The sequence below is a fragment of the Vespa crabro genome, chromosome 4, assembly GCF_910589235.1.
Source record: "Vespa crabro chromosome 4, iyVesCrab1.2, whole genome shotgun sequence".
Classification (NCBI taxonomy): Eukaryota; Metazoa; Arthropoda; class Insecta; order Hymenoptera; family Vespidae; genus Vespa; species Vespa crabro.
Window position 1 is genome coordinate 7,005,677 of NC_060958.1, and position 27,610 is coordinate 7,033,286.

At 34.3% G+C, this 27,610-nt stretch overlaps 2 protein-coding genes across 8 annotated transcripts in view; one reads left to right on the plus strand and one right to left on the minus strand.

The window, feature by feature from the left end:
- Positions 1-238: 238 nt before the first annotated feature.
- Positions 239-3,408, plus strand: LOC124423550 (leucine-rich melanocyte differentiation-associated protein-like). Of its 2 annotated transcripts, XM_046961378.1 has the most exons (5): positions 239-486; positions 703-930; positions 2,230-2,614; positions 2,922-3,020; positions 3,143-3,408. In XM_046961378.1, the coding sequence occupies exons 1-4, from the start codon at positions 424-426 to the stop codon at positions 2,999-3,001; spliced, it is 756 nt and encodes a 251-aa protein (XP_046817334.1). In that variant the 5' UTR covers positions 239-423; the 3' UTR covers positions 3,002-3,020; positions 3,143-3,408. The 2 variants fall into 2 exon arrangements, with proteins under 2 accessions (XP_046817334.1, XP_046817333.1); XM_046961377.1 differs by having other exon boundaries at positions 240-486; positions 2,922-3,408.
- Positions 3,409-5,822: 2,414 nt separating this feature from the next.
- LOC124423943 (serine-rich adhesin for platelets-like) overlaps positions 5,823-27,610 on the minus strand; it is a 50,707-nt gene continuing 28,919 nt past the window's right edge. For 3 of the 6 annotated variants that reach the window (XM_046962331.1, XM_046962330.1, XM_046962335.1), the window contains 11 exons: positions 26,572-27,080; positions 20,116-26,005; positions 19,490-19,906; positions 9,712-9,866; positions 9,072-9,259; positions 8,685-8,787; positions 8,203-8,364; positions 7,090-7,322; positions 6,601-6,812; positions 6,248-6,453; positions 5,823-6,164 (listed from right to left, as the gene is read on the minus strand). In XM_046962331.1, coding sequence (XP_046818287.1) covers positions 6,296-6,453; positions 6,601-6,812; positions 7,090-7,322; positions 8,203-8,364; positions 8,685-8,787; positions 9,072-9,259; positions 9,712-9,866; positions 19,490-19,906; positions 20,116-26,005; positions 26,572-27,080 — 8,027 coding nt within the window. In that variant the 3' untranslated portion in view covers positions 5,823-6,164; positions 6,248-6,295. The remainder of the gene's footprint in view (positions 6,165-6,247; positions 6,454-6,600; positions 6,813-7,089; positions 7,323-8,202; positions 8,365-8,684; positions 8,788-9,071; positions 9,260-9,711; positions 9,867-19,489; positions 19,907-20,115; positions 26,006-26,571; positions 27,081-27,610) is intronic. The other 3 variants (XM_046962332.1, XM_046962334.1, XM_046962336.1) reach the window with 3 other exon arrangements.

Here is a 27,610-nt window from a genome sequence, read left to right on the forward strand (position 1 = left end):
ACTAATAGCTATATTTTTATTAAAATAAGATAAAAAATCTTCTAAGTAAGATTATACTTGTGTATCTAATATAGGGCTGTGTCAAATAAACTTACTTTAAAAAAAAAAAAAAAAGAAAAAAAAAACCCAACGAGCCATGTTTAGTTATTGATATGTATTGAAAATCTATTGACATTTCAATAGAAACCGGTTTAAAAAAAAAAATGATCGACGCTTTTGAAATGGATTTCTCTTTACGGTGTTGTTATTGTCGTCGTCGTCGTCGTCGTCGTCGTGTCGTCGCGTCGTCGTCATTGTCGTCATAGTCGTCGTCGTCCATGCGTGCGTACATGCTTGCGTACGTACGTACGTACGTACGTCTCTAGAACTAAAATAATCTCTCGCGTTCAGTTTATTCTACGGGTACGACGAACGAAGTGTAAGATGGCGGCAGAAAGGCAACAGCAAGATTTTAATAGGAGTGCATTGACGATCGACGGTGAGCGGGTAAAAATTCGTTCGTGAATTGATCTGAACGTACGATAAAAAAGAAAAGGGAAATAAAAAGAGGAAAAAAAGAAAAAGAAAAAACACAATGGAATCCAAAAAAGAAAAGGAAGATCATGAAGAATTGAACATTTGAAATGTCAAAAAGAGTTTTCCAAGAAGTTTCTTTTTCTTTTTCTTTATTGGTTTTTTTTTTTTTTTTTTTTCTTCTTCTAGGCTTGGTACACCGGACAACGAGCTCATAAAATTCCCAATGGTTTGGTCCATGTCGTTGGCTGTGATTGCTTAAGTTTGGATCTTTCTTACAATGAATTAACCTCGGTCACGGCATTAAAGGATTTTTCTAGATTGGAGGAATTAATATTGGACAATAATCGGCTACGCGATTTAAAAACATTACCTTCTATGCCATCTCTGACAACTTTGAGCCTGAATAACAATAAGGTTGGTTCTAAATGCATGATGTCTCGGGTACTTCTTGTTTTTCTTTCTTCTCTTTTTTTGTTTTTTTTTTTTTATTCTTCTTCTCTTCCTTTTTTCTTTTCTTTTCTTTTTTTTTTGTGTTTCTTTTTTTTTTGCTCATATAATTTATTTACCTCGTGACACGTTCCTTTGGTATTAATAAAGGTTTGACATAAAATGATCTATGAGAGTTGAATATTGCAATTGAAAATTTTTTTTGATTTAAATAATCATTTAAATAATGTGTGAGATGAAATAAAAACGATGGATAAAGAAAAATAATTTGATATAAAATAGATGAATATTAAAATAAAAAAATTTATTTAAATAGCCACGTGTTATTAATGTAAATACGTGTAAGATTAAATAAGATGCATTATACAGAGGGAGAGGGAAAGAGAAAGAGAAATACATATGAAATTGATTTTGCATGACGATATTATTATTTTACGCGAGATATATGATTATTCAAATTGAAAAAGAAACGAGATCAAATATGGAATACTTGATTGCACTTCGAGACACGCATTCGTAATTGTTTTTTTTTCTTTTTCTTTTTTTTTTTTTTTTTTTTTTTTAATGTCAGATCACAGCGAAGAGGAAGTTGTCGGTCATTCACCTTGTACCTCCGCTATCGTGACACTTCGATAAAGTTTATCGATAATGTGACTCCGGCGTCTCTTGTTTTCAACTCTAACAAATACTTGGAATTTCATTACGTTCACAATTCAAATAATAAATATCTCATATATATTCCAAAGAAAAAGTCAGTCCGATAAATTAATCATTGCATTTGATAAATATAGAAAGATGATAAAAAGAAAAAAAAAAAAACAAAAAAAAGAAAGAAAATAAATAGGATTAAGACAAATTGAGATAATTTGTCGTAATTAAGGAGGGGAAAAAAAAAAGAAAAGAAAAAGAGAAAAAGAAATATCTTGCGCAAAATTCTACGATAAAAATTCGTCAATGAAATTATTTTAAAGCTTCGAAAAGATATTTAACATAGTTTATATAAAGATCTATGTAAAATCTTTTTACACTTTACTTTTCCCAATCAATAATCATATTATATGTTTATAATAATTTATCATATAAATTATTATAGTATAAATAGTTTGTAATAATCGTAGAATAAAAAGATATAAATAAAGATGATCAATAAAAATTATTACGATGTTACACAACGTTAGTTCATGATTATGTGATTGTAAATAAATTTGATTATAATTTCTTTTTTTTTTTTCTTTTGTTTCATTTTTTTTTCTTCTTTTTTTTCAGATAACAAACATAGATGATGCCTTAGAAAAGATACGTGATTGTTGTCCCATTATCGGTTATGTGAGTCTCTTAGGAAATCCGGGATGTCCCGATCAGCTAACAAATCCAAATTCAACAGACGAGAACGATTACGAACGTTACAGGTTATATGCGATTTATACATTACCATCAACTCTACGGTTTCTCGATTCACGAGTAATCACTTTGAAAGAGAGAAACGACGGGAAAAATCGTGGAAGATATTCGAAAACGATTAAAGCGTTCACAAATCAAACCAATGATAATTTAATAAGCTTACCACTTCCAAATGAATTTGACGACGCTTATTTCAATATTAGATATACGCCATTGCCAATAACTAATCGTACACCACAAGATCACCGAGGTAAATTATTCATATAATTTTAATTTATAGATGAAATCGAACGTTAATATAGATCATGATTTTCATATTCTCTCATTATATTTACAAAGAATACGAACGAACGAACGAACGAACGATCTATAACGATATTCTTTCTAATGATAACGTTCTAGATCGTATTATTTTTTTCATAATTATTAATTCATATTGACTTTTTTTTCATTTCTCTTTTTTCATGTTTTCCATATACATACACATATCATATATATATACGCGTAAGCAAACGTATACCATATATGCATATATATGTATATATATATATATACAGGTGCATTTGGAAAGTGCAAGTATCGTTATTCTGGCAAAAATTCGGAAGGCAACAGATTTATCTTCAACAAGGATCTATGAAATCGAAAATAAAGTAATGGTAAAATTACGAACGATCTCATCCAATCACTTTAGTGATTTATTTAACGATAATATTAATTCATATGATTTCATTGAACACTCTTTTGTTTATTTTTGTAAACTTATATTAAATGTCGATAGGTTTAAGTACAAAAATTGTTGATGGTATAATTGAAGAGAAAGAGGAAGAAAGAGAGAGAGAGAGAGAGAGAGAGAGAGAGAGAGAGTGAGAGAGAGAAAGAGAGAGAGAAAAGAAACAAATACTATCGATCGATTTATCGCAAAAACTTCGATCTCCTTTTAATAATATTGGTCCTTAATGTACACAATGTACTCAATTACAACGACATTATTATATATGCAATAAATTCAATATATCGGACGATTCGTATATCGAGAAAGACAAAGAAGTGTCATGCATATTTTTTATTATTAATTATTGTTTTTGTTGTTTTTGCCGCCGCCGCCGCCGCCGCCGCCGCTGCTGCTGCTTTCGCCGCTGTCGCTGCTGCTGCTGCTGCTGCTGCTGCTGCTGCTATTGTTTTATATCAATTTTTTTTTCTTTTTTTTTTTCCTTTGTTAAAGTACATATTTTAATTCAATGTTTGACACGCACACGCCAACCTACTCTACTTTATCCCATGCGCACCATACGAATCTCTATACGAAATATATACTATATATATATGTATGTATGTATGTATATATATATATATATATATATATATATATATATATATATATATATATATATATATATGTATATGGTAAAGGCAGTTTATAGTTTATAATCGATAACCCTGTTCTTTAAAAAATTACACTACACGACAGAAACTATTCGTGCCTTAATACGAATTGGTATCTCTTATTTTTATTACTAATACGTAATATTTATTGAAGATACCCTCTTCTTACAATCGTTTTAAGTACGAATACATCGATTCAGCCTTTCGATTTGTTCCAGTAATCAATGATAAAAAAGAAAAGAAAATAATTTTAATAATAATAATAATAATAATAATAATAATAATAATAATAATAATAATAATAATAATAATAACAATAATAATAATAATACTAATGATGATGATGATCGCTGCTGTGCAGCAGAAATGTTTGTCTTCCACGTCGAAGTATAACAAAGTTTGAGTAAATTAAGTCGCCGATGAAAGAAAGAAAAAGAGAAAGATAGATAGATAGACAGACAGATAGATAGATAGATAGATAGATAGATAGATAGATAGATAGATAGATAGATAGATAGATAGATAGATAGATAGATAGATAGATAGAGAGAGAGAGAGAGAGAGAGAGAAAGAGAGAGCACTTGCAATTGCAGCAGCAAGTCTCTTAAGACATTCTTGAAAGATTATAATTATTTAATAATATATAGATATAATATATATATATATATATATATATATATGTATAAATATAACACATTTATATGAATATTATTTATATATATATATATATATATATATATATATATATATGTTTTCTTTTCTTTTTCTTTTTTTTAATATCGGAAATCGATTATATTTAACAATCCTTAAATAAACCATTTCCGATATTAATATAAGTTACGTGTCAGTTTTAGACACGAGGGTTAGATACGAATAGAAATTATTATTTTCATTTTTCGTTCTCACATTAGTTACGCATTAGTAATTGCATTAATATTGTATTGTACAATCTGGAAGCATCTCTTTCTTTTATAAAGAAAGGAAAGTGTGTGTGTGTGTGTTCGCGTATCATATAAATACGCGACAAAATATCGTGTTCCAAACGGCGAGAGTTCTTTTGGCCCGTTTTTTTCATTTTTTCTTATTTATTTATTTTTTTTTTTTGGCACTCTCCATTCCACCCGACTTTTTTCTTTTATTTACGAAGAAAGCAAACATAAAAAAAAGGAAAGAAAAGAAAAAAAAACAACGAAAAACAGAAACAGAACAAAAGAGAATTTTCGCAGACAATTTTTCTTCTAATTTTTTTTCCTTTTCTTTTTTTTTCTCTCTCTCTCTCTCTCTCTCTCTGTTTTTTTTTTGATTCCATCGTCCGTTTGAAACACGTATACCTATCGCGCGGCAGCACTCATCAAATTCGATCGCATCGATCGGATCATTTTTATCAATACTTTTTATTATTATAGTATTGTTATATTAGTGTTTTATAACGATTCCATATATACATATATATATATATATATATATATATATATATATATATATATGTATATATATAGAGCTAGTTACAAATCGTCGAGAGATTGCAATTTTCATTTTCTTCTTTTTTTTTCCGTCACGCCATCGGAATTGGACGGACATAAAGTTCGACTCGGTTTATTTATTTATATTACATACGTATTACTAATTTTTTTTTACTATATCGTTCGTTCGATCGTGTTTTTCTTCTTTTTGTTTTCTTTTTTTATTTTCTTCCTTTTTTTTCCTTTTTTTTCTTTTTTTTTTTCTTTTTTTTTCAGTCGTCCTTCCATTCGTACAAATACACATTAGACGACGAGAAAGAGTACAACGATTTGATCCAGCTTAGTTTCCTCTTGCATATGATAATAAAAGAATCCTCCTCCTCCTCCTCCTCCTTCTCCTCCTCCTCCTCCTCCTCCTCCTCCTCCTCCTCCTCCTCCTCCTCCTCCTCCTCCTCCTCCTCCTCCTCCTCCTCCTCCTCCTCCTCCTCCTCCTTTCCCCTCCTGCCTCCACGAGGCGGAAAAAAGGAGAATTCGGTTTAGTATTATTTTCTTATTTTCTGATTATTTTTTCTTTCTCTTTTTTCCTTTCTTCTTTTATTATTATTTTTTCTGTTTTGTGATTGTTGTTATTATTGCTATTGTATTGTCGTTCTTATTTCTTCTTTTTTCTCTTCTTGAAACTTTTCGCAACTGGAGAGAACGTGATTAGGTATGTATAAGCGTCTATCTTTCCTTTTTTTCATTGCTTTTCGATTCTTCTCTTTTTCCTTTTTTCTTTTCCAAGAAGGAGGAGGGGAAACGGAGGATTCTTTTTTTCCGTATTTTTTTGTTCTTTTTTCTTTTTTCTCTTTTTTTTTTCTCTCTTCATTTTTCCGAAAGGCACTGATTATCTATCATCGAGAACGAGACCGATTAATCTCGCTTAATCTATTTACACTGACTGATTAGCTAAAACTAAGAAGGAATTTGTAATTAGTCCATGATTAAATCGAATATGTTAAAAGAATTAATTGCACGTTAGCACGTCTAATACATACATAGATATAACTTCAATATTCTAATTGTTTCGATGATGAAATTGGCTTTTAAGAGCCGTTATTAGATTTCCCATGATTATGTAGATTTGGCCTCAAGGTAACAGCACCTTCTACCCAAAAGTTAGGCCTCTCGAGCATACTTTGCCAAAGAGACAATTCACGTCCGGTAGCGTCCATCCAATCTACCGCCTTCCCGTAATGCTTTCCTACGTAATTGAAAATATTATTAATCGAATTATTTATTTGTTTATTTATTTATTCATTTATTTTGTTATTTTGTTATTATTATTTTTTTTTTCTACATATAAACTCGTCGAATAAATATTGGCAATATGTATGCGTGTGTAACGTACCTGTACCAAGGTTGAAACGTACGCCTCCTAAAAATTCATTGCTGGCGATACGATCATGATCCCATACAGTTAATTCGAGTCCACGCTCGGCTAACTCTTGCAAACTTACATCCTTGTAGACAAATGTATGACCCCAAACTGGTGAACCACCTGAACGACGAACTACACCAGTTTTTTGTTTACCCGATCGACCTTTGTCTGGTAGCAGGTAACTAAGAAGACGAATCAAAATATTTATATGATATATACATATATATGTATGTGTGCGTGCGCGCGCGAGTGTGTGTGTGTTTGTGTGTATGTATGTGTACATTTTTGTTTTGTTTTATTTTTTTTTTGTCACTTCAAAGGTGACCTTTAGTAATATCAACAAAGTCGCTGATTTATTAGAATACGAATTGAAATGAAGGAAGGAGGTAGATAAAATAAAAAAAAAAAAAATAAAAATAAATGAAGAAATAAAATGAAAAGAAAACATGATAATATTACCTTTTGCAAAATGGATCACAGGTCCCAGAATTCTTAGCTCTCGTTTGCAAATTTCTGGCCTCTTTGACAAGAACGTGCAAAGCACCACGACTCCAATTTTTTCTCGATTTCGAAGCACCCTTGTGATCGGAGCCCAGCTCACGTTCCTGTTGTTGTGCGGGATCAGGTGGTACGAACTTCAAGCCGACGATTACTTCACCTTTGTAAGCGATTGGATCGTCGAATGGTTCTGTCTATACAGATAATATATTAACCGTTGATTAACGGTAAATTTATTTGATTTTATTTTCTTTTTCTTCTTCTTCTTCTTCTTCTTCTTCTTTTTCTTCCTTTTCTCTTTTCTTCCATTATTTTCTTTCCTTTTCTTTTCTTTTTCTTTTTGATTAACGTACGCATCATGTACACACGATACAAATAATTTGCACTTTTTGTTTTGTTCTCGTTTTAAATTTACACATTTAAAGATTATATATATATATATATATATATATATATATATTTATCTTTTCTTTCTTCCGGATAAACAGAGCGAAAGGAAGAAGAAGAAGAGATAAAGAAAAAAAACAGAAAAATCAGAAGCAGAAGCATCCAAAAAAGAATTTTTTTTTTAGCGTTGCACAAGAGAAGCGCATAATAACGGTGCAATTTTATCAGTCGTAGTACAGTGGAAAAATCGTCGTCATGCTCGAGATATGCTCGCATTATAATTGCATACAACGTGCAAACGTGGTTTTCAAAGAACTAACGCATTTCGAAAGGTGAATATATATACATATATATAAACAAAAACATATATATATACATATATATAAATAAAAACATATATATATATATATATATATATATATATATATATATATATATATATATATATATATATATAGATTTTCCTTGAATAATAATGTTCAAGTTCAAACACAACGATCTACTGAACAAAATAACAACGATAGATTATTATTTATATATCGGATCTATGGATCTCGACACGTAATAGCACTTACTGTCGGTACTTGCGAATTGCGTTATAACCATTGAACGCAGTTAGATCCAAGAAAACTGTTATAAACGTAAGTATATAGGATAGTAATTGAACGATTATATGATAAAACTTACTCTTTCCTGAAGTGGATACCATCTTGGTGTCGGGTCATCAAAAATTTTATTTTCCAATGGCATTCGCACCTCTCCGAGAAAATCATTTCGTCCGAACATGTCCGAGTGCCATACTGTCAGCCATAATGTCCTCGTCTCCAAACCGCTCAGGCTCATGTGAAACTGAAACGCCACGTTTTGGCGAACCATCGAAAAAAAAATCTAATTCTCATGCAGGACACGATACACGCTAACGAGCAGGTGTTTCTTTTTGTTTTCTTTTTTCTTTTTTTTTTTTTTTTTTTTCTTTCGATCGTCACGATCGAGCTTTAATATCGAAAGATAGAAAGAGAGAAAGAGAGAAAGAAAGAGAGCGGAGCTCATGATTGAGTCTACGGTCAAGTTTTTTTTTCTATGTGTATGTGTGTGTGTGTGTGTGTGGGTGTGGGTGTATGTTTTTTTCCTTGTTTCTCTTTCTTTTCCTTTTCCTTTTTGTACCTCACCTTCAAAGTCTCGTTGAATTCCGGGTTTAACGTGTGCTTCTTCACCTTCGTCTTGCGTTTACCGCTTTTAGATTTGTCCGGCAGGAGATAGACCTTCACGTATCTGTTTTAGAAAAAAGACGAAAAAAAAAAAAAAGAAATAAGTAAATGAAACGACGAGAAGGAAACGAGTCGAAAAATTGTAATTGCATTTATTTTCCATTCCTTTTTTTCCCCCCTTTTACTTTTTCTCTTTTACTTTAATACAAGAGGTCATCTTCTTTGTTTTTTCCTTTTGTTTATTCCTTTTTATATTATTTTTTATTTCTATTTTCTTTCTTTCTTTTTTTTCTTTTTTTTCTCGTTTATTTTTTTTTTCTTTTTTTTTTTTTTTTTTTGAGAACTTACGGATCGGATCGCTTTCGTTTGACGTCGACTGGAGCGAGATTCTTGCATTTAGTAACGTGCACCTCGAACGTTAGGTGCTTGTAATCGTACTGCAATGCAAATTCGACTTCGCCGGTAACGACTACCGATCTACAGCACCTTCCTTCACCAGCACCACTGTAAACCGATGCCATTGAATCCGAGCGTGCCTAAAATATATTGGATCAGGTCAATGATACATCCTAATTGATTCTATAAATAATATATTTTTTTCCTGTTAATTTAATAAATAAATTAATAACTATTATATATATATATATATATATATATATATATCTTTTTTTCGGCTATGGCAATCCGATAAGTGACTACGTATCATGTTTTTTCTTTTTATCTTTTTAATTTTTATTTTTTATATATATATATACATATATATATTTTTTTTCTTTTTCTTTTCTTTTCTCTCTCTCTCTCTCTCTCTCTCTCTCATTTAATATCCATCGAAACGATAAAGGTGAGAAAAACTTGGAAAGGAATTATTCGAGTTCGTTACTCGTTCTCTACGCAAATCGTTCGGCATGAACTTTCACTCGCGTTTCGCATTCGAGTTTTATAGGCGTGGAAGAGACGCACATACAGGATGATGACGTGTAATACTTACTCCAAGGCTGGACAAAGAGGCACGAGTAGCGAGATGTCCAGAATGCAATCCAGGATCCATATCGTCCATATCCATGACCGTGTGACTAGAAGCAGCACGCGAACCAGCCCCGATGATTGGCGTACTGCACGCCTCTGATAGGCTACTTCCATCGTCTGTAAAAATATATGGATATATACTTCCTTTTTTTCTTTTTTTTTTCTCTTTTCTTTTCTTTTTATCTCTTATTAAATGACGCAATCGAACGTTGTTAATATAATACGTTTATTCTATATCGTTCACGTAAATACGTCATCGTAAAAATAATAACAAAAAAAAAAAGAAAAAAAAAAGGAAAAAGAAAAAACAAAAACAAACAAAATTAAAACTCTGAAACAGACAAGTTATTATTAATTTAATAATAATCGTTTGAAGAAGAAGAAGAAGAAGAAGAAGAAAAGAAATAAAGAAGAAAAAGGAAAAGAAAACTAACTCGATTGGATATCCTCGTGAAACACTTCAAAATGATCCTTCGAATTATTATCAAATATTCCGATATTATTGTCGTCCGATAAAAAGGTAACGTTCTTTCTATCCTTTTTCAATATAATCGATGTTGAATCATTTAATATTGGCTCGGTATCGGAATAAGACAATCGATCGTTCTCCGATAATTTTCTTTCTCTTTGATTATGATAAAAAACATTTCCCTTGGGATCGAGATCGAGACTATGAGAATGATATATCAATTTGGTCTCTTTTGACGGTTCATCGTTAAAAAGATAATTTCGTCTTCTAAGAGATTTTTTCTCATACATTAAAAGATCCTCCGAATATTCTGTATCTTCATCGTTTTTTAGCATATGTTTGGATTTCGTCGTAAACGAAGAGGTAATTTCATTATTCTTCGAGGATGACGAAGTTGAAAAAGTTGTGGAGTTAAAGGGATACGATGGGATACAACAAAAATAACAACAATTCAACAAACGGCTTGTGGTAATTCGTCGTATACCATTAGATGAATATTTTTCGGTTTTGAAAGTTGTGTAACGAGATATTTTTGACATATTTCTTCTTACCGTGGACTTTTAATTTCTTTTCGAGCTAAGCAAATTTTCTCTTATTCTCCTTTCTCTCTCTCTCTCTCTCTCTCTCTCTCTCTCTCTTTCTCAAAAACTTTTTTCCAAATCGAAATAAAGATCGATTCGAAAAATTTCATACACTTTAAAGGTTATTACACTTACTAATTCGTAACAAAACACTTTCCTTTCGGAATACGAAATTCTTTTCTCTTGGAAAAAATGTTTGTGTATGTAATGTAAAAAAGAAAAAAAAAAAAGAAAAAAGAATAATAACGATAGAATTTTAAGAAACGAAAGAATTGAATGAATATATTTGGAAAAAAAAAAACAAACACCAATACGAAAATTAATACCGAAAATTCGCACAGGTTCAAAATGAAAAACACTTTTTCTACTTTATGAAAATTGATACTCAACAAGAGAATCTTGAATGTATATCGTTGAATCGAGAAATTTTTAATTTCTTTGCAAAACAAAAAAAAAACAAAATCGAAAATATTTTTCTCTCTTGCTCTAAAAATTTCGTTCCAAATAAATATCAAGATCAAGGTCAATCGTTAAACGTTAAACGTTTAGTCACAATTATTAATGTGAAAAATTTCTCTCACAAGATCCTTAAATATCACCAATAAATGATTTTTCCAATCTAAACAACGACGAGATTCTAATAAAGTGAATATATAATAATTGCACTTATAGGGACACGTAAACGCACTCTCGGTATTATGGTTTAGTCAAGAGAACGAACTGTTCGTGGTACTAACGAGCTCTCGTTTGGTCCGATGGTTGTTTCTTATAATCTACCAGACGGAACGAGAGAAACGATAACGCTGATTTTCGTTTCCTGCCTTTTCTCTCTTTTTCTATTTCTCTCTCTCTCTCTCTCTCTCTCTCTCTCTCTCTCTCTCTCCCACTCTCTCTATCTCTATCTCTATTTATTTCTTTCATTGCCATGAACAATCTGTTAACTTCCGTGTTCAAGGCCATAAAATACGATGATCATCTTCTTCGAAGTTTATCCATTTTTCCATGGGAATAATTACTATAATAAAATTTACATGTACACACACACACACACACACACACACACACACACACACACACACACATATATATATATATATATCGAATATGTTGAAAAAAGATTGCAAATCATTGAATAATATCTTACGAGGCGTTAAGAAAAACCGGTCTTTACGATTACTATCATAATCGATGAGTACATCGAGATTGGTTATAGGACGAGAACGAAAAGTGTCTTTTAATTATAGTCTTTACAAATCAATTATACTTTTTCTTCCCGACGTTTCAGTCTGATTTGTTGTTTTCTTTTCCTGTTTCTTTCTTTTCTTTTTTTTTTTTTCAATTATTTTCTCTATCTCTCTCTTTTTTTTCTCTCTCAGATTTCAAAACTTAAAGAGAATCTTAAACGAGAAGCCTTAAAAGTGTCATGAAAAAAATCACGTTTAAATTAATTTGATTTTTAAAATCACTTTTTAGTTATGCCCATTTTTTTTTTTAATACGACTAAGCGACATTTAAAGTGTGACGTTTAACTTGTTGAATCAATTAATTCACCTTTAAATTATATGAACTCGTCGTAATAGGTGCGACGATATAGATAAACCTAACTAGAAAAATCTTTAACTTTTATAATCTTCGTAAGAGTACTTGCAGATACGAGACTGCAATTTCTATGAACGTCGTTGTTCGCTGAGAATCCGTGTCAAGGTGAACTCTCAACGCAGCGCATCTAGTACTTTCGGTGAGAAAGTTGCCTTTCGTCATTTACATAAAGACGACAGGGGATTCGCGATTATTATTATTATTATTATTATTATTATTATTTTTATTATTATTATTATTATTATTATTCTGTGTTTATTAACATGCATCACTTTCAATTCTATGCATCGTAAGTGATCCATCTAATAAGTCGCTCTACTATATCTATATATTTTATATATATATATATATATATATATTTTAGAGATTAGAATATTCAAATAAAGAAAATAACACGCGTTTGGTTTTCTATTCTTTTTCCTCTTTTTTCTTTTTTTTTTTGTTCGTTTCATTTGTCACGAAAAATAAGTTATTCAAGTACGTTTCTTTTCCTTTATGTTTCGCTCGTCAAAATATAAATAGACTACTTTAACGTTCGTCGAAGTTAATTTCCTCTTTTTTCTTTTTCCTTTTTTTTAAAGTTATTACGTTTAGATCATTGATCATAAATCATACAAAATATTTTAAATATTTCGATTTAGTTGAATTCTAGTAATACTTTCGAGGTATCAGAGCAGAATTATATATATATATATATATATATATGTATGTATTTATCTAGTAAGTTATGTGTGTAGTACTTACGCACAGAAATATCTTTAAATACATAGATACATACATGCAAAGCATATACGGCAACAAGTTATATATACCTATATATATATATATATGTATACATATGTATGTATATATACAAGTATACGGCGAAAGTTTCACAAAGTTTCGCTTAATTGGCGATCGAGCATCATTTTCCATTACTTTGAATGGAACACAAGAGTGAAATCTTTAAGAAAATAAAAAAAAAAAAAAAAGAATTAGTTTGTTGTTAGTATTCCATAATTACGTGTTCTCTTCTTAGGCCAAGATTTTTGATAAAATAACGAACGAACGTAGGTGACAGTTCTTTCATTTCTTTCTTTTTTTTCTTCCTTTTGTTTTCTTTCGCTTTTTTTTCTTTTTTTTTTTTCGATGAATTTGTTATCCGCTTAATCTATCTCATTCTAATTAACCTTTCCCTCTTGCGATAGATCGTCGTGTGTGTACGATTATCGTTGTATAATTAAATTACTCGCTTTCGAGGCTTCTATCTCGCTTGGTAGACTCGTAGAAAAATGGTAACGCGTAGAAAGGTTTCACTTTTACCGTTTGTTAAAGGAATTTAAAGTCTTAATGAGAGTTTACTTTGAATTATGAATTTCATTGATCTTTGAATTTAATCAAATCATCGTATTTATATATGACGTTATTATATTTGTATATTTATCTTGTGAGATCTATTGAAATTATTTCTTCTTTTTTTTTTTTTTTTTTCGTAATATTTTCGAGATTCATTATTTAATTATTACGTATCGCATGTACGAATATACCTTAGAAATGTAATATTGCATGAGTAAAAATTAAAACATTCAAGAGAAACAAAAAACGTATAATATATGATTAATCTGTGAATTAAATGAAATCAATTCCGTACGTTGCGGATTTTTTTGTTTTCTTTTTTTTGTTTTTTTTTCTTTTTTTTTTTGTACCTTGAAACTATATCAAATATAATAATGTGTGTAAAAATTGAAAAAAGAAAAATCTATAAAGAATTATTATTGATCTCTAAATGTAACAAAATTATTTCTGTGACCTTATCTATGATATATCCTGAGGCTATATGGATTTTTTTTTTTTTTTTATGTTTTTCATTTCCTTTGAAAATATTTTCAGTGATTTATTATTTAATTATCCACATGTTGGTCGTTACGAATACGTATTCGATCATGAAAATATGTCGAATGAAAATAAATAAGAAAAGAAAAGGAAAAAATTGAAATTGAAAAATATACAGTCGTTATACGTGATAAGGACAAATAGGAATATTTGAAAGAGATTATTATCAAAGCATAATATGTGCGCGTATGGTATTATTAATGATACGGTACCATATAGACGACGTAAAAATACGATATAATGTGTTTGCCACGGAAAATATAAGTATAGTATATATATATATATATATATACCTGTTACGCTTACGTTCTGTTCAAACGTCGTCCGACGTCTGATATTGCACACGAGAATATGTTAGCTACGTGCTAATGTTACTTTTAAATTACGACACGTTTTTAAAATTCAATACCACTCGAAAAACCGGGAGATATCGAAGACCACTGGTAACGGATGTATCTTATACTTCCTTCCTTCCTTCCTTCCTTCCTTCCTTCCTTCCTTCCTTCCTTCCTTCCTTCCCTTCCTTTCATTTTTTCTTTTAAACACCGACAAACCTTTTTCGTTTTTCTTTCTTCCTTGTCTTTTCTTTTTTCTATTTGTTGATCGTTGTTATTCCTCTTTTATCTTTTTTTTTTTGCAACGTTCCTTTATCTTTTTTCTTTTTCTTTTTTTCTTTTGCCAACTAAACGCATCGCGTTACTTAAAAATTAATTCCTATATCGTTGCTAAAGTTATTACATTTTTTTTTCTTTTAATTTATAATTAATCATTATACGTTATATACTATGTTATCGTTAAAATTTCTTAGAATAACAAAATAACATAATAACGATACAACTTGTTACAGTAGATTTATATAAATGAAATTCAGTATAATTTATAATAATCTTACTATAAACTATATCGTATTATATTATTTTATATCATAAATATTGAGCGTATATTGTATTTTTCTAAACGCGAAGCACGAAATAAAAATTGTTCTCAATAAGACGATTAAGGACTTTAAATGTTTGTATATTATAAAAAGAAGAAAAATTAAAAAAAAAAAAAAAAAAAAAATAAAAAATAAAAAATAAAAAAGTATCTCCGAATCGTTACTACTGTACAATTTTTTTTTTCATCGATCATTATTAATTCCAATTTAGAATCGAAGGTAGATGATCGAAAATATGAATACTCAGCGAAAATTGTTGAGGAGGACTTTTGCGGTACAACGAGTTATTCAGGTAACCCGGTTAAATCCTTAAGAATGATGATGAATACAACTCGTCGAAAATGTTTTTAGTTATTTGCAACGGGTATTATGTTATTAGGATATTTAAGTTTCTCTTCCTCGTTACGAAAAGAGCGCGAGAAATAGTCGAAGAACGTGTCATGTCGCATGAACACCTCAAAACGGATGCCGCCTTTTTCTTTTCCTCATCCTGCCACCTCAAACCCCCACCTATCCCACAACCCACCTTCTCATCTTTCTTCTTCTATTCCTTTAGCGAATTAAAGTGAAATTCTCATTGTGTTTTCTTTGTCACAACATTGTCCTGGCGAACTATTAGAGCATAGAAAAAGAGAGAGAGAGAGAGAGAGAAAGAGAGAGAGAAAGAGAGAGAGAGAGAGAAAGAGAGAGAGAAAGAGAGAGAGAGAGAAAATACGGTGTAGAGAGAAAATCGTTTTTTCAACAAAGATTTATTTAACCACTTTGTTACGGCTAAAAATATTCAACCGTGTTCGACTTTTCAATTATTTTACGCTTTGCAAATTTTCCTTTTTATTTTATGATCTATCTTGCAACATTGTAATTGAAATATTTTTTTATTGCGTAAAGAAAAAAAGCAAAATAAATAAATAAAGAAAGAAACAAATAAAAGATCGCTGATTCAAAAGTTTCTGATTAAGTAAATCTTTAAAAATCAATTATACACTTACATGCGCACGTGGTGTTGGGCTTGTAATATTGCAATTAAAAAAAAAAAGAAAAGAAAAGATTCATTAATTTAAACAGCTATTCGTCTTGGTAAAATTGAAATATTTAGTTTTACATAAAGAAAAAAAAAGAAGAAAGAAAGTAAGTAAGAAAGAAATAAGCAAATAAATAAAAGATATACAAAGTGATACAAAATTTTATAGATATTTATAAAAAAAATCAATCATACGCTTTTTCGAGGACTTTTTGTATCAATTCTTTCTTTCTTTTTTTTTTCTTTTCTTTTTCAAATTGTTAACAACAAATCCACCTTTTTTTTTTTAATTGTATTGATCCATTCGGTATAAAATTGCTTGGATTTAAACGTTTCCTGTTTATTATTACAAGAAGACGTATCTTCTCATTCGAGGATAATAAAAGAAAAAAGAACAAAAGAAAAGAATGAAAAAAAAGTGGACAAAACACTAATGCGAGAAATAATGGAATCCAATCCTACAATTATGAACGGAACATCGACTGAGATGATGATGGATAAGATTCGTGATTATTATTAACGTGAATTGCGCTCGACATTGCGACGAAAAACGAAACGTACTCGTTCATTGGAAAATTTACGATTTATTTCTTTGTTGAAGGGTTTATAAAATTTTGTCGCGTATTCATCTAAAATTTCAAATATACGAATCTAAAAATCGAAAGAAGATTTATATCTTACCTATAAAAATAAAAAATTATTTTCGTCATTGTTTACAATATTACAAATTCGATAATTGTGAATTTCAATCATATATATATATACGAAATTTTACGCTAGATCATTAATATATTTGTGCATCTGTATCATGTAATCGATTTATTCGTAATTTATGTAATTATTACAATCGGATACCAGACGTTCCTTAGGTCAAGTAAGTTCACAAACGACATAAGTTCAAATATACTTGAAAAAAACAAAAACAAAAAAAAAAAAAAGAAAAAGAAAAAGAAAGAAACAAACGACCGAACGAACGAATGAACGAACATGAAATCTCATTTCAAGATGATCTCTTTTTTTGTTTGTTTTCTTATTCCATTTTTCTTTTTATTCTATTTTCTTTGCAGGACATCTACCATTAAATTTTATATGGGAATTCTACGAGTTACGTCAGTTTTCTCGGTTATTGATCTGTCGAAGCAGCGACCAACGACGGGAGTGGCAAGATAATTTCATCGGTACAGAGAAAGAGAGAGAGAGAGAGAGAGAGAGAGAGAGAGAGAGAGAGAAAGAGAGGGAGAGCGAGGCCATGAGTAAATTCAATTATTACCAAGAGTTAGAACGACGACGCGTTATCTTTGACACGCAAACCTTTTTATTACTTACTTTCATACGTAAATGAAAACAAAACGAGACAAAATAAAAAGGGGGAAAAAAAGGGTTGAATTTTAATTACGCGAGATTAATTTATGAGGCATAAAGAGAGGCGTATAAAAAAAAGAAAAAGAAAAATAGAAAGAAAAAAAAAGAAAAAGAAAAATAGAAAGAAAAAAAAAAGAAATAAATAAAAAAGAACAGAAAAGAAAAATGGAACATAGAAAGAAGTGTAGGTAGTGCGGATAGCTGGCGGAGGTTGCTGTCGGTGAAAAAGAAAAACAAAAAAAAGAACGAAAAAAAATGGAAAACAAAAGAAACAAAAAAGCGAAAAAAAGAAGATAAAAAGGGGAAGAAAAAACAACGTAAAACGTTGCCATTAAATTTGACAACACGCGTTTCGTCAACGTTATTATCAAATCTACGCCGTTAATAGTATTTCAATATCCAGTGATCATCGATTTCCTCGTTGATCAATCATACCTCTGTCTCTCTCTCTCTTTCTCTCTCTTTCTCTCCCTTTCTCTCTCTTTCTTTTTCTCTTTTTCTATCTCTGTCTTTCTCTCTCTCTCTCTCTCTCTCTCTCTCTCTCTCTCTCTTTCTCTATCTCTATCTCTATCTCTATCTCTGTATCTCTATCTGGAAAACACTTCAATAGTCAAGACCTCGAATGTATCGTTTTGAGATATTATTATATGATTATCGTTAGATCGGAACGTGTCTACGAACAATTTTAATATCGTGCTTTTAATACGAATTGCAATTCTACGATCGTTCTGATTGCTACAAGACTATTAAAGAGAGAGAGAGAGAGAGAGAGAGAGAGAGATAGAGAAAGAGCGAAAGAGAGATGCTGCGAAACACTTTCTTATTTTTTTCTCCTTTATTTTGCTTTTTTTTTTTCTTTTCTTTTCTTTCTTTTTTTCTTTTTCTTTTTCCTTTTGCAATACATTCTCCCTCTCTAAATATTAATAGTAATTTCTCTTTCTCTGTCTCTTTCCCTTTCTCTCTCTCTTTCTTTCTCTCTTTCTCTCTCTTTCTCTCTCTCTATCTTTCATTACTTTTATCCGAAATATATTATATCGAATATTAATATTCGAATTGAGAGAAATTTTTTTCCCTACTTCTTCAATTCTTTTTTTTTGTTTTTGTTTTCTTTTTTCTTTCTTTTTTTTTTCTTTTCTCTCTTTTTTCCCCAATAAAATTTTACCCCACGTTTCTACGTTATTGAAAATTTTTTATCAATTTCTTTCTCTTTTTCTTTCTTTTTTTTTTCCGTTTTTTTCCCTTTCAATCCGAAATCACGACGAAGCAGAATAAATGTGAATGCATTCGATCGTAATAATGAACGTATTCGATGGTTGTTACATCTCACGTGGCGTAACGTGAACGAGAAGCGTTTAGAAAAGTCGATCAGTACGCATACGCGGGGCACGACCTCATGTTGGATTATCGATTGTCGTTAGGTCGTTGGACGAGAGAGGGTAAAGACAAAGATAGAAGAGTACTCGTGAGAGAAAGAGAGAGAGAGAGAGAGAGAGAGAGAGAGAGAGAGAGAGAGAGAGAGAGAGAAAGAGAAAGAAAGTTGATATGGTTGCAACGTGTGCTACACCTGTTACGTTTTCAAACGACTGGCACTTTTAGAACTTAATATGCATATGCATATACCTCCTTTCTCTCTCTCTCTCTCTCTCTTTTTTTTTTATATATCTATGTCTCTCGAAAGATTTCAAACTTTCGAAAAAAAAAAAGGGAACAAGTACGCCGTTCATTCTCGAAAGGAAATATCTTTTTCTTTCTCTTTTTATCAATGAGATGAACGCCGAGATAACAAATATCCAGATGTTTGTTGTATCGTGAAGAATAAAAAAAAGAAGAAAAAAAAAGAAGAAAAAAAAAAAGAAATAGTAATAATAATTATAATGAAAAAGTTCTTTAATAACTTACCCGGTGTCAGAGAGATAGCCTGTTGCCTTCTAGTTCTAGAATTGTCGCGTTTAGCCGCAGAACTTTGCGAGCCCGAAACCTGTAAACCCGGTGCACTGACCGCACGTTTCGGGCCACCAATTGTTCCCGCTGTTACGTTGCTGTTCCTGGCAAAACCGGGCGGTCGATATCTGGCCGATTTAACGCCGCTATGTTGCGGTAGAAAATGATAAACGCTGTGAGCTTTGTGCATTTGCGATGAGGTCGTTGACGTTGTCGTAAGGCCAGTCGTAGTTGTCGAAGCCGGTAATCGTGGAAGAGAATTCGTTGCCGCGCTCAATGCCGATTGAATACCACGAGGAAGTGTCGTAGCACGTGACGATTCGCCGGCACCGTATTCCAGTTCATCCTCTGTGTCCTCGTCACCTGCTGACGCACCTATCATATATAATAACATGTCGTCGTCGTCGTCGTCGTTGAAAGAGTATAGAAATAAGACTTTTTTTTATATAAAATATTATTAAGTAATTATTTGTTTCATTCTCTCTTTCTTTCTCTCTCTGGGGAACTCGTATGGAGGAGAGTTTGCAAAAAAAGAAAGAAAGAAAGAAAGAAAAAAAGAAAAAAAAGAAAAGAATTAGTCTCACCAGATTCTCCTCTAGTGTTAGCGTCTGGAACGGAAGATCTTCTTCTATTACTCCAAATCCTTTCCTCGATAGATCCTCCACATCCTCCACCTCCTATACCTCCACCACCGCTACCACCACCAATGGAACCGCAACTTCTTACTCTATCCAATTGCTCTCTCGACAAGCTCCTAGGATTGAACAACAAATCACCGGCACTGCGTCTTTTAGCTGCCATTGCCAAAGCACTAGCACTAGCACTGGCCCCAACTCCACTAACGTCCCCGCTGCAAGCCAATAGGCTTAGTTTTGTCCTCGAATCAGCAGCCATTAATGCTGACTCGAAACTACCGCGCCATGAGAATCTCTCGTAATCGCTAGCCTCCCTTTCTTCTCCCTCCTGACCGGTCGACGTATTAGGATGATTATTAATAAGTAACAAAGGATCGTGAGACTTTGATCTAGGTAATTGGAGATGAGCCGAGGACGTTGGATTAGTCGAATCCGAGGTAGAGTCATCGTCTTCCGTAGTTGAGGCAGACGAAGGTGTCCGATGATGTTGCGAGTATCTTCTCCATGTTGTAGTCGAATGATGTTGAACGGCTGGACCACCTTCGGATACTTCGTGCATAAGTGCTACCAATCGACTTCCTATGTGATGCATCACCTTTGCGATCAAAGGAGGACTGCTGTGGGGCGTTGAATTTGTATCGGAACTAACACCGTCACCTGCCATTTTTGTAAAACTTTGGACTAGTTTTTGATAAACGAATGCGGTATCCCTACCGAGGCATGGGCCCTGAAGATTGTTAGTACCATTCTTATCTTCTTTATTATCTTTCTCGTTCAAAAGATTTTCACCGGAGGTTGTATCGAACTTGCTTATGATCTGTTGACAACTTTGTGATATTTGTTCTTGCAATGCCGAACGACGACCACCAGCAGCCCCTTCTAAATCAGAACTTGTATAATCCGAACTGTCATAAGAATCTGACCAAGTATCCTCAGAACTTAAATATTCGACTATTTCTCGAACTTGTTCGTCTCGTATACCAGGTACAGTTTTCATTAATCTGGTCAACTCGTTCTCGAAGTATACCAATTGCGGTGGTTTAGTACGATTCTGCGGACAAATCCTTGACTTGGACGTATAACCGGGTAATCGTGGACTCGGTGCTGGCGAGGCGCCGGTAGAATTTGCATTTCCAACGTTTTGTCCTTGGCCATTCGAGTTTGCGACCATGGTTTTGAAAAATTGTCGCATCTTCGACATCATCAGATTCGTTTCCTCGTCGCTCGACCAATTGTTAAAGCTATCCTTGCGCGATAAAGATGCATTTGGCAAGTGCGGCATACTCGTGTGATTTATAGGATGATCTATCTTTATCGAATTGTTCTTTTCGTTATCGACAACGGTTTCGTTTGAAATAGTATCGTCCGTCGTACGTACGCATATGTTACCTTCCTTTCTTGCACGATCTTTTCCCGTCTCTTGATTAATTTCGGAATTAACCTGTACGTCATCTGGTATTTTTTGATGTTGCAAAAGATCGTCGCAACTACCTACGAAGCCGGAGTCTCTCGATTGTTGTTTCGATCTTTGATTATAAGCGATAGAATCGGCAGAAGACGAGAGAAGGTTCCTCGATGAATCGACAATTTGCGGAGAGGGTGTCGTAGATGCGTTTGGAATTATTGATGGCGACGAGGATGAAGACAAAGCACATTCAGGTTGAGGTGTTTTTGCTCTCTCGGAATCTTCAGAATTCGCGGCCTCCGTATCGTCCTCCACTACCACCTCTCCTACCAATATCATTTCTCTGTTAGGCTCTGGAGTTTTGTTTCTGTCGTCCGGTACACGAGGACTTTGCGTGCCTAAATTTCTAGGCTTTTTCTTTTTCCTTTTGACCGTATCAAATTGTCCATCCGTACCAAATACCGCGGTTTGTCCATCCTCTGCCCCATCAGTTTCGGTCGAGGATCCTTCTGATTGAGTTTCTTGAAGATCTTGATTGAGACTAAGATCTTGTAGAGAATTTTGGGAACTCAAATTTTGCGAGCTCTGCGTCAGGGCCAATAGATTATCGAGAGAAGAACTGTGCGAACGGCCTGTACCTCTAGCACGAACAAGACGTTTCCTTCGTTGTGCCTCTGGACTTGGTCTACCTTCGGAATCGCTACCAACCGATCCGTCAGAATCACGTCTATCTTGATCGAATCCAAGAAACTCCGATAGAAAGTACTTTTCTAATCTCGAAGAATTGAGAAATCCATCGCTGGAATTCAATCGTTCTTGACTTTGACAGCCAGTGGTGGTACTGGTGTTTGATGTAGTACTGGTAGGTTCGTCTTGTCCAAGAGATTCAAGACCTTCGGAATAAATTGACGATGTCTCGGACAGACTATCGACCTCACGTGATCCCATGCTCGAATTGTTTCCATCGCCACCGAGTCCAAAGAAAAAATATTTTTCCAATTCCGAGGCAGACGGCGGTCGTTGTTTTTTCGATGGGCTACCTGCAGCCAAACTGGGTTCGGCTTCGCTCTCCTCGCATGATTCCTCGACGATAGTATGAAGGGTAAAGTCAATAGCTTGCCTGTGATATCCTCGTAATTCTTCTTCCCGATCACCAAGATTATTAGCTTCGTCCTCGGAACTCTCCTCGGTCGCTGTCGTAGCGCCAGGTTCATCCTCGTCGTGAGAGACTTCCTCGACCCAGGAGTCATCATCGGCTAATCCTTCTTCGAGTATAACAACCCCACCAGTTGCAGAGTTATCGTCGCTCGATTGCGAAGATGCACGTGCTCGCAATCCTTCTTTATGATCATTATTCTGTCGATCCTTCGTCTGAGATTCTTCGTTACTACCTTCCAAACGATTATTTATCTTATTGGCATTCTTAACCGATACGTCATCGCTCTCACTGGCACTACCCACGCTCAAGCCACTGTCTACCTCTGTTTCTGAATGATTCGTCACATTGGTCGGCAATCTTTTAACCATGAGGGGTCTTCTTGGAGGTTGACCTGTCTTACGGTGAGGCTGTTCGGCTACGGCTTCGAGCGCCAGCTGGAAATACCCGGCCAGACCCTGACCAGCCGTGTGGACTTCATCCGGCTGCAACAAGGTCGTAGTGTCCGACGTGATCACGCTCACCGGTTGATACGAAGCTTCTTGGGTAATCATCACGAGGCTCCTATATTTAGCGTTGTTGCTGTTGTTGTTGTCGTTGAAACCGGTATTGTTGTTCGAAGATATCGTCGAGGAGGGAAAGTAGCGAGTTGCGTCTCTTGTGGAATCCTTAGTCGACGCGGCAGGAGGGAATCCATTCTCCTTTCGAGTGGACGGGCGTCGCTCGACTGAGCGAAACCGTGTCGATACCCCCTCCGTCGAGTCACCATCACTATCATCGCATTTACCACTACCACCTTCCTCGGCACCACTACCGCCGCCGTAGTCCTCACCGTCAACGTCACCACCGTTACCACCACCGTCGCAGCTACCACCTCCGATGTTGCTTCCTACTACCTCGCTCGAAACAGGACTATCGCCTCTCACCGTATACGAGCCATGCTCGTGCGCAGTCTCCGTTCCACGTTCGGCACGTTCAGCGCTCATGAAGATCTCTTGAATTTTGCTTGATATAACATCTCCTACATCCCGGCCTGCCCATTTCTTTGCTACGTCCTTTTCACCGTTTAATTCCTTCTCCGTTAACTTTTTACTCACCTCCAACACCTTACTCAACTCTTCCTCGTTCCTATCCGATACCGTAAGACCTTTTTCCAAGTAATTGTTCCATCCAGCAAGACTCTCCGTACTGGTGTTACGTAAAGACTTATCGTCGATCGATTCTTCTTCCTTGTTCTCGCTGTTAACCTCTTCGTTCTCATCCTCGTTCTCATCCTCGACGTTCTCGTCGTCGTTCTCGTTGTCGTTCTCGTTGTCGTTCTCGTTGTCGTTCTCGTCGTCATTCCCGTCATTGTCATTTATACTTTTCAATGTGTTATCGACTTTTACACGGTTCAACAACAACAATTCCTCATTAACGGCGGAAATCGTTGTTGTAGCCGCGTTAAAATTGCAGAACGGCGTGACCTCGTACTCGTGAAGCTCATCGCTGCTCACCTCCTCACTTCCTGTCGTTGTTGTTTCGTTACCCGTCGAACTTTCCATCGAGGATAAAAACGAATTGCCGATAACGTTACGAACCAATTCGTTGTTATCTCTCTTACGATCTGAGGTACTGTCGTTCAATAACTCCGATAAAACGTTAAGCTTATCCGTTGGCGTTTCACAATCGTTGTTATCGTAAAACGAGTTTCTACATACGACATCCTCCTCCTTCTTCTTCTTGTCGTCGTTCAAATTGAATTTTTTCAAATCATCTGAGATTTCTAAGAACTTATATCCCTGTGCAACTTCTCTTGATATTTCCAACGAGTCTGGTATTATCGTGGAATCCCAGTTTTCACTCGAATTAGATAAATCACATTCTACGTAGTTTTTCTCGTTATCATTTGGATTAACGATTTTCGACAAACGATCGATCCCGATCGATCTATCGCTCTTCCTAATAGGATTTACATTAAAAATCATTTCTGAATCTAACGAGTGATTATCATTAGTTTCCTCGATCGGAGGAACGTTCGAGGTTGTATCGATGCTATCAGGATCAAAGACTCTAACCGATTTCAATTCTATTTTGTTACCTAATGATTCGCTCTCATCGGCGAGATAAATCTCTTCTGGTATAAGTCGATGATCAACCAACAATGGTATTCTATCGTCATTATCAACATCTACACGTTGACGTCCATCTCGATTACTCTTATTTCTCTCCGAATTAGAATTATCGTTTGGATTAATAACCCTTCTTCGATCAGTTTCAACCTCATCGATTCTGTTCCTATCATTTTGATTCCCATTGATATCCTCAAAATCGCCATCCTCGTTTAATAAACGTACGTGTTGCAAAATAACAGATTCTTCCTCTGGCAATGCGGTAACACGTTTCAAGGTTACACCACCTTGCTCATTAGCTGAATCAGAATCGTCCTCTTCACCGTTGTCCTCGATGTCGTTGTCGCTTGTAAAAGAATCGTCGTTGACGACGAATACTCTTGAAAATCTATGAGAGGTAGAATCTTCCTCGAGGTCACTGCTGTCAGCCGAAGAACGTCCAGATGAACTACCTGAATCCTCGTGAGATCTTTGATAGATCATTTGAGCTCTGCTCTCGAATGACGAAGACAAGGAATCCTCGCAAACGGCTTCTTCTTCTTCTTCCTCTTCCTCCTCCTCTTCTTCCACTTCGTTCTTTTCCATCCTGTTCTCGATCTGTACGTGTTTCTCCGCTTTGGTAACGTCCGCAGAGTCATCCTTTTTTTCAACCACCTTTTCCGCGGACTCGACTAATAATTCCTTTTTCATCAATGTCTCGCTCATTAAATTTTCTTCCGCGTTTGTATTTGATTTGCCTAATTTATTTTCACGATTATTTTGAACCGACTCAGCTATGCTCTCGTGCAAATTATTACGATTGTTAGATTCATTGCCCGATGAAATTGTCGTTTCGTTATTTGACTCGTAAAGACGAGGACCTATCACTTGTTCAGGCCTAAAACTACAATTGGTTGGATCGAATATACCGGTCAGTCTTGGATCGAGTCTACCGCGATGCAATGGCTGATTAAATCTTGGATGCCAAGCGAACCAAGGTGCTCCTGGCTCTCCTCTCAACCTCAACGTTCCGGGCTCCGAATCTCCGACACGACTTATCATTGAGGACGCTGCCGCTGCAAAATCACCGGTCCAGAGAGCTGCCGGAACCGGCACCGGATATGGTACTGGGACTGGTATAGGGACGGGTACCGGAAGTACGTTTGCGCTTCCAGAACCCCCGCAAGCCTAAATGTAAGAATAAATAATGGATTTGGATGCGTGACCGATTGGTGGTGTCTCATTTCTTTTTTTATCAATCACCGTTATCTCTATCACTTGTCGTCGATTAACCGATCAATGATAATAATGTAACGTAACATCGATTAATGAGAAAATTGTTGGACACTTAAATCGTTCTCTTTTATTTCTTCCTTTTATTTCTTCTAAATAAAATATCGAAATAAATGAGATTTTTTTGCATTTACTTCGTTTCCTATTAAAATTCCTTTATTCACCGATAAAAAAATATTATCTTTTATAAATTTATTCTTTTATCCGTACTTTACTTATGTATATATATATATATATATATATATATATATATATATGTACGTGTATCCAATCGAACTGATCGTCCTTTGGTCTTAGACTTATAAAAAAAAAGAAAAAAAAAAAGAATTAAATAGGACAATAGAAAGTTATTTTTATCGTATTTAATCCGCGACACGTACATACATACGTACATACGTATCATCCAATCAAATTGATCCTTTTATTCGTCGATTATTTGTCCTATCCAATGATTCACTTACCTGACAAGCCGAGGAACCACGTCCAGGACAACAACTCCAATCCTGGGAAATATTAGGATCCGTGGTTATGTTACTATTACCAATGGCGACTGGTATACCGTGAGGAAGCGGTAATGTACCGCTCTCGAAATAATCCCAATCGCAATCCTCGAGGGACTGAGCGTGACTACCACCGCGTGGTAAACCGTTCAAGTAAGAGGAACTGGAACAACTGCTGTCAGCGTCGTCCTCCTCACGACCAGACGAAGAATCCGAACTTATAAAGACTAATCTTCTGTAATCGACTATCGGTTGATCCTGTCCATTATTATTATTGTTATTATTATTGTTATTGTTATTATTATTATTATTGTTGTTGTTGTTATTGTTGTTGTTGCTGGTGGTATTGGCGTTGCTACCGGTTGGACTCTCTTGTCTTTCGGCACGTCCAATCACGTGAAGTGTCTGAAGACTCTGAAGATCCTCTCCGCAGCAAGTTCTAGCGTGCGATCGGCCCCTTCTTCTTGAACCTTTCAAAAAAAAGAAATAAACGATGAAAATAAAAGAGAAGGAAACAAAAGAAGAAGAAAGAGAGAGAGAGAAAGAGAGAAAAAAAATAGGAAAATAGTTAGAACGACTATTAGAAGGAAACCTTACAAATAAACGACACACATCGTTCGCGATCTTTATCGCTATAAACCTGACTTGCGATAAGCACGGCTATCTTCGCTATCTGTTTAATTATACTTTATCGTTCCCCTCCTCTCTCGCTCTCTCTTTTTTTTCCTCCTCAATGTTTTTATATGATCGTTACGTTATTACAATGTCGAGATGATTCGCATAACGTATGCTTAATCATTAATGACACATTTATCGTTCTAATATCTAATTATGTTTTATATATTATCCTACGTATTATATTTATTCGAAGATGCTTTCACTCAAGATAAGAGTTCTATCTCTTATCTCTCTCTCTTTCTCTCTCTCTCTCTCTCTCTCTCTCTCTCTCTCTCTCTCTCTTTCTTTCAGCACGATACGAAAATTTCACTCACGATCACTA

Coding starts and splice junctions, on each gene's coding strand:
- LOC124423550 (XM_046961378.1), top strand. CDS start 424: ATGGCGGCAGAAAGGCAACAGCAAGATTTTAATAGGAGTGCATTGACG. Junction 487..702: donor TGACGATCGACGGTGAGCGG/GTAAAAATTCGT, acceptor TTCTTCTTCTAG/GCTTGGTACACCGGACAACG. Junction 2,615..2,921: donor TACACCACAAGATCACCGAG/GTAAATTATTCA, acceptor ATATATATACAG/GTGCATTTGGAAAGTGCAAG.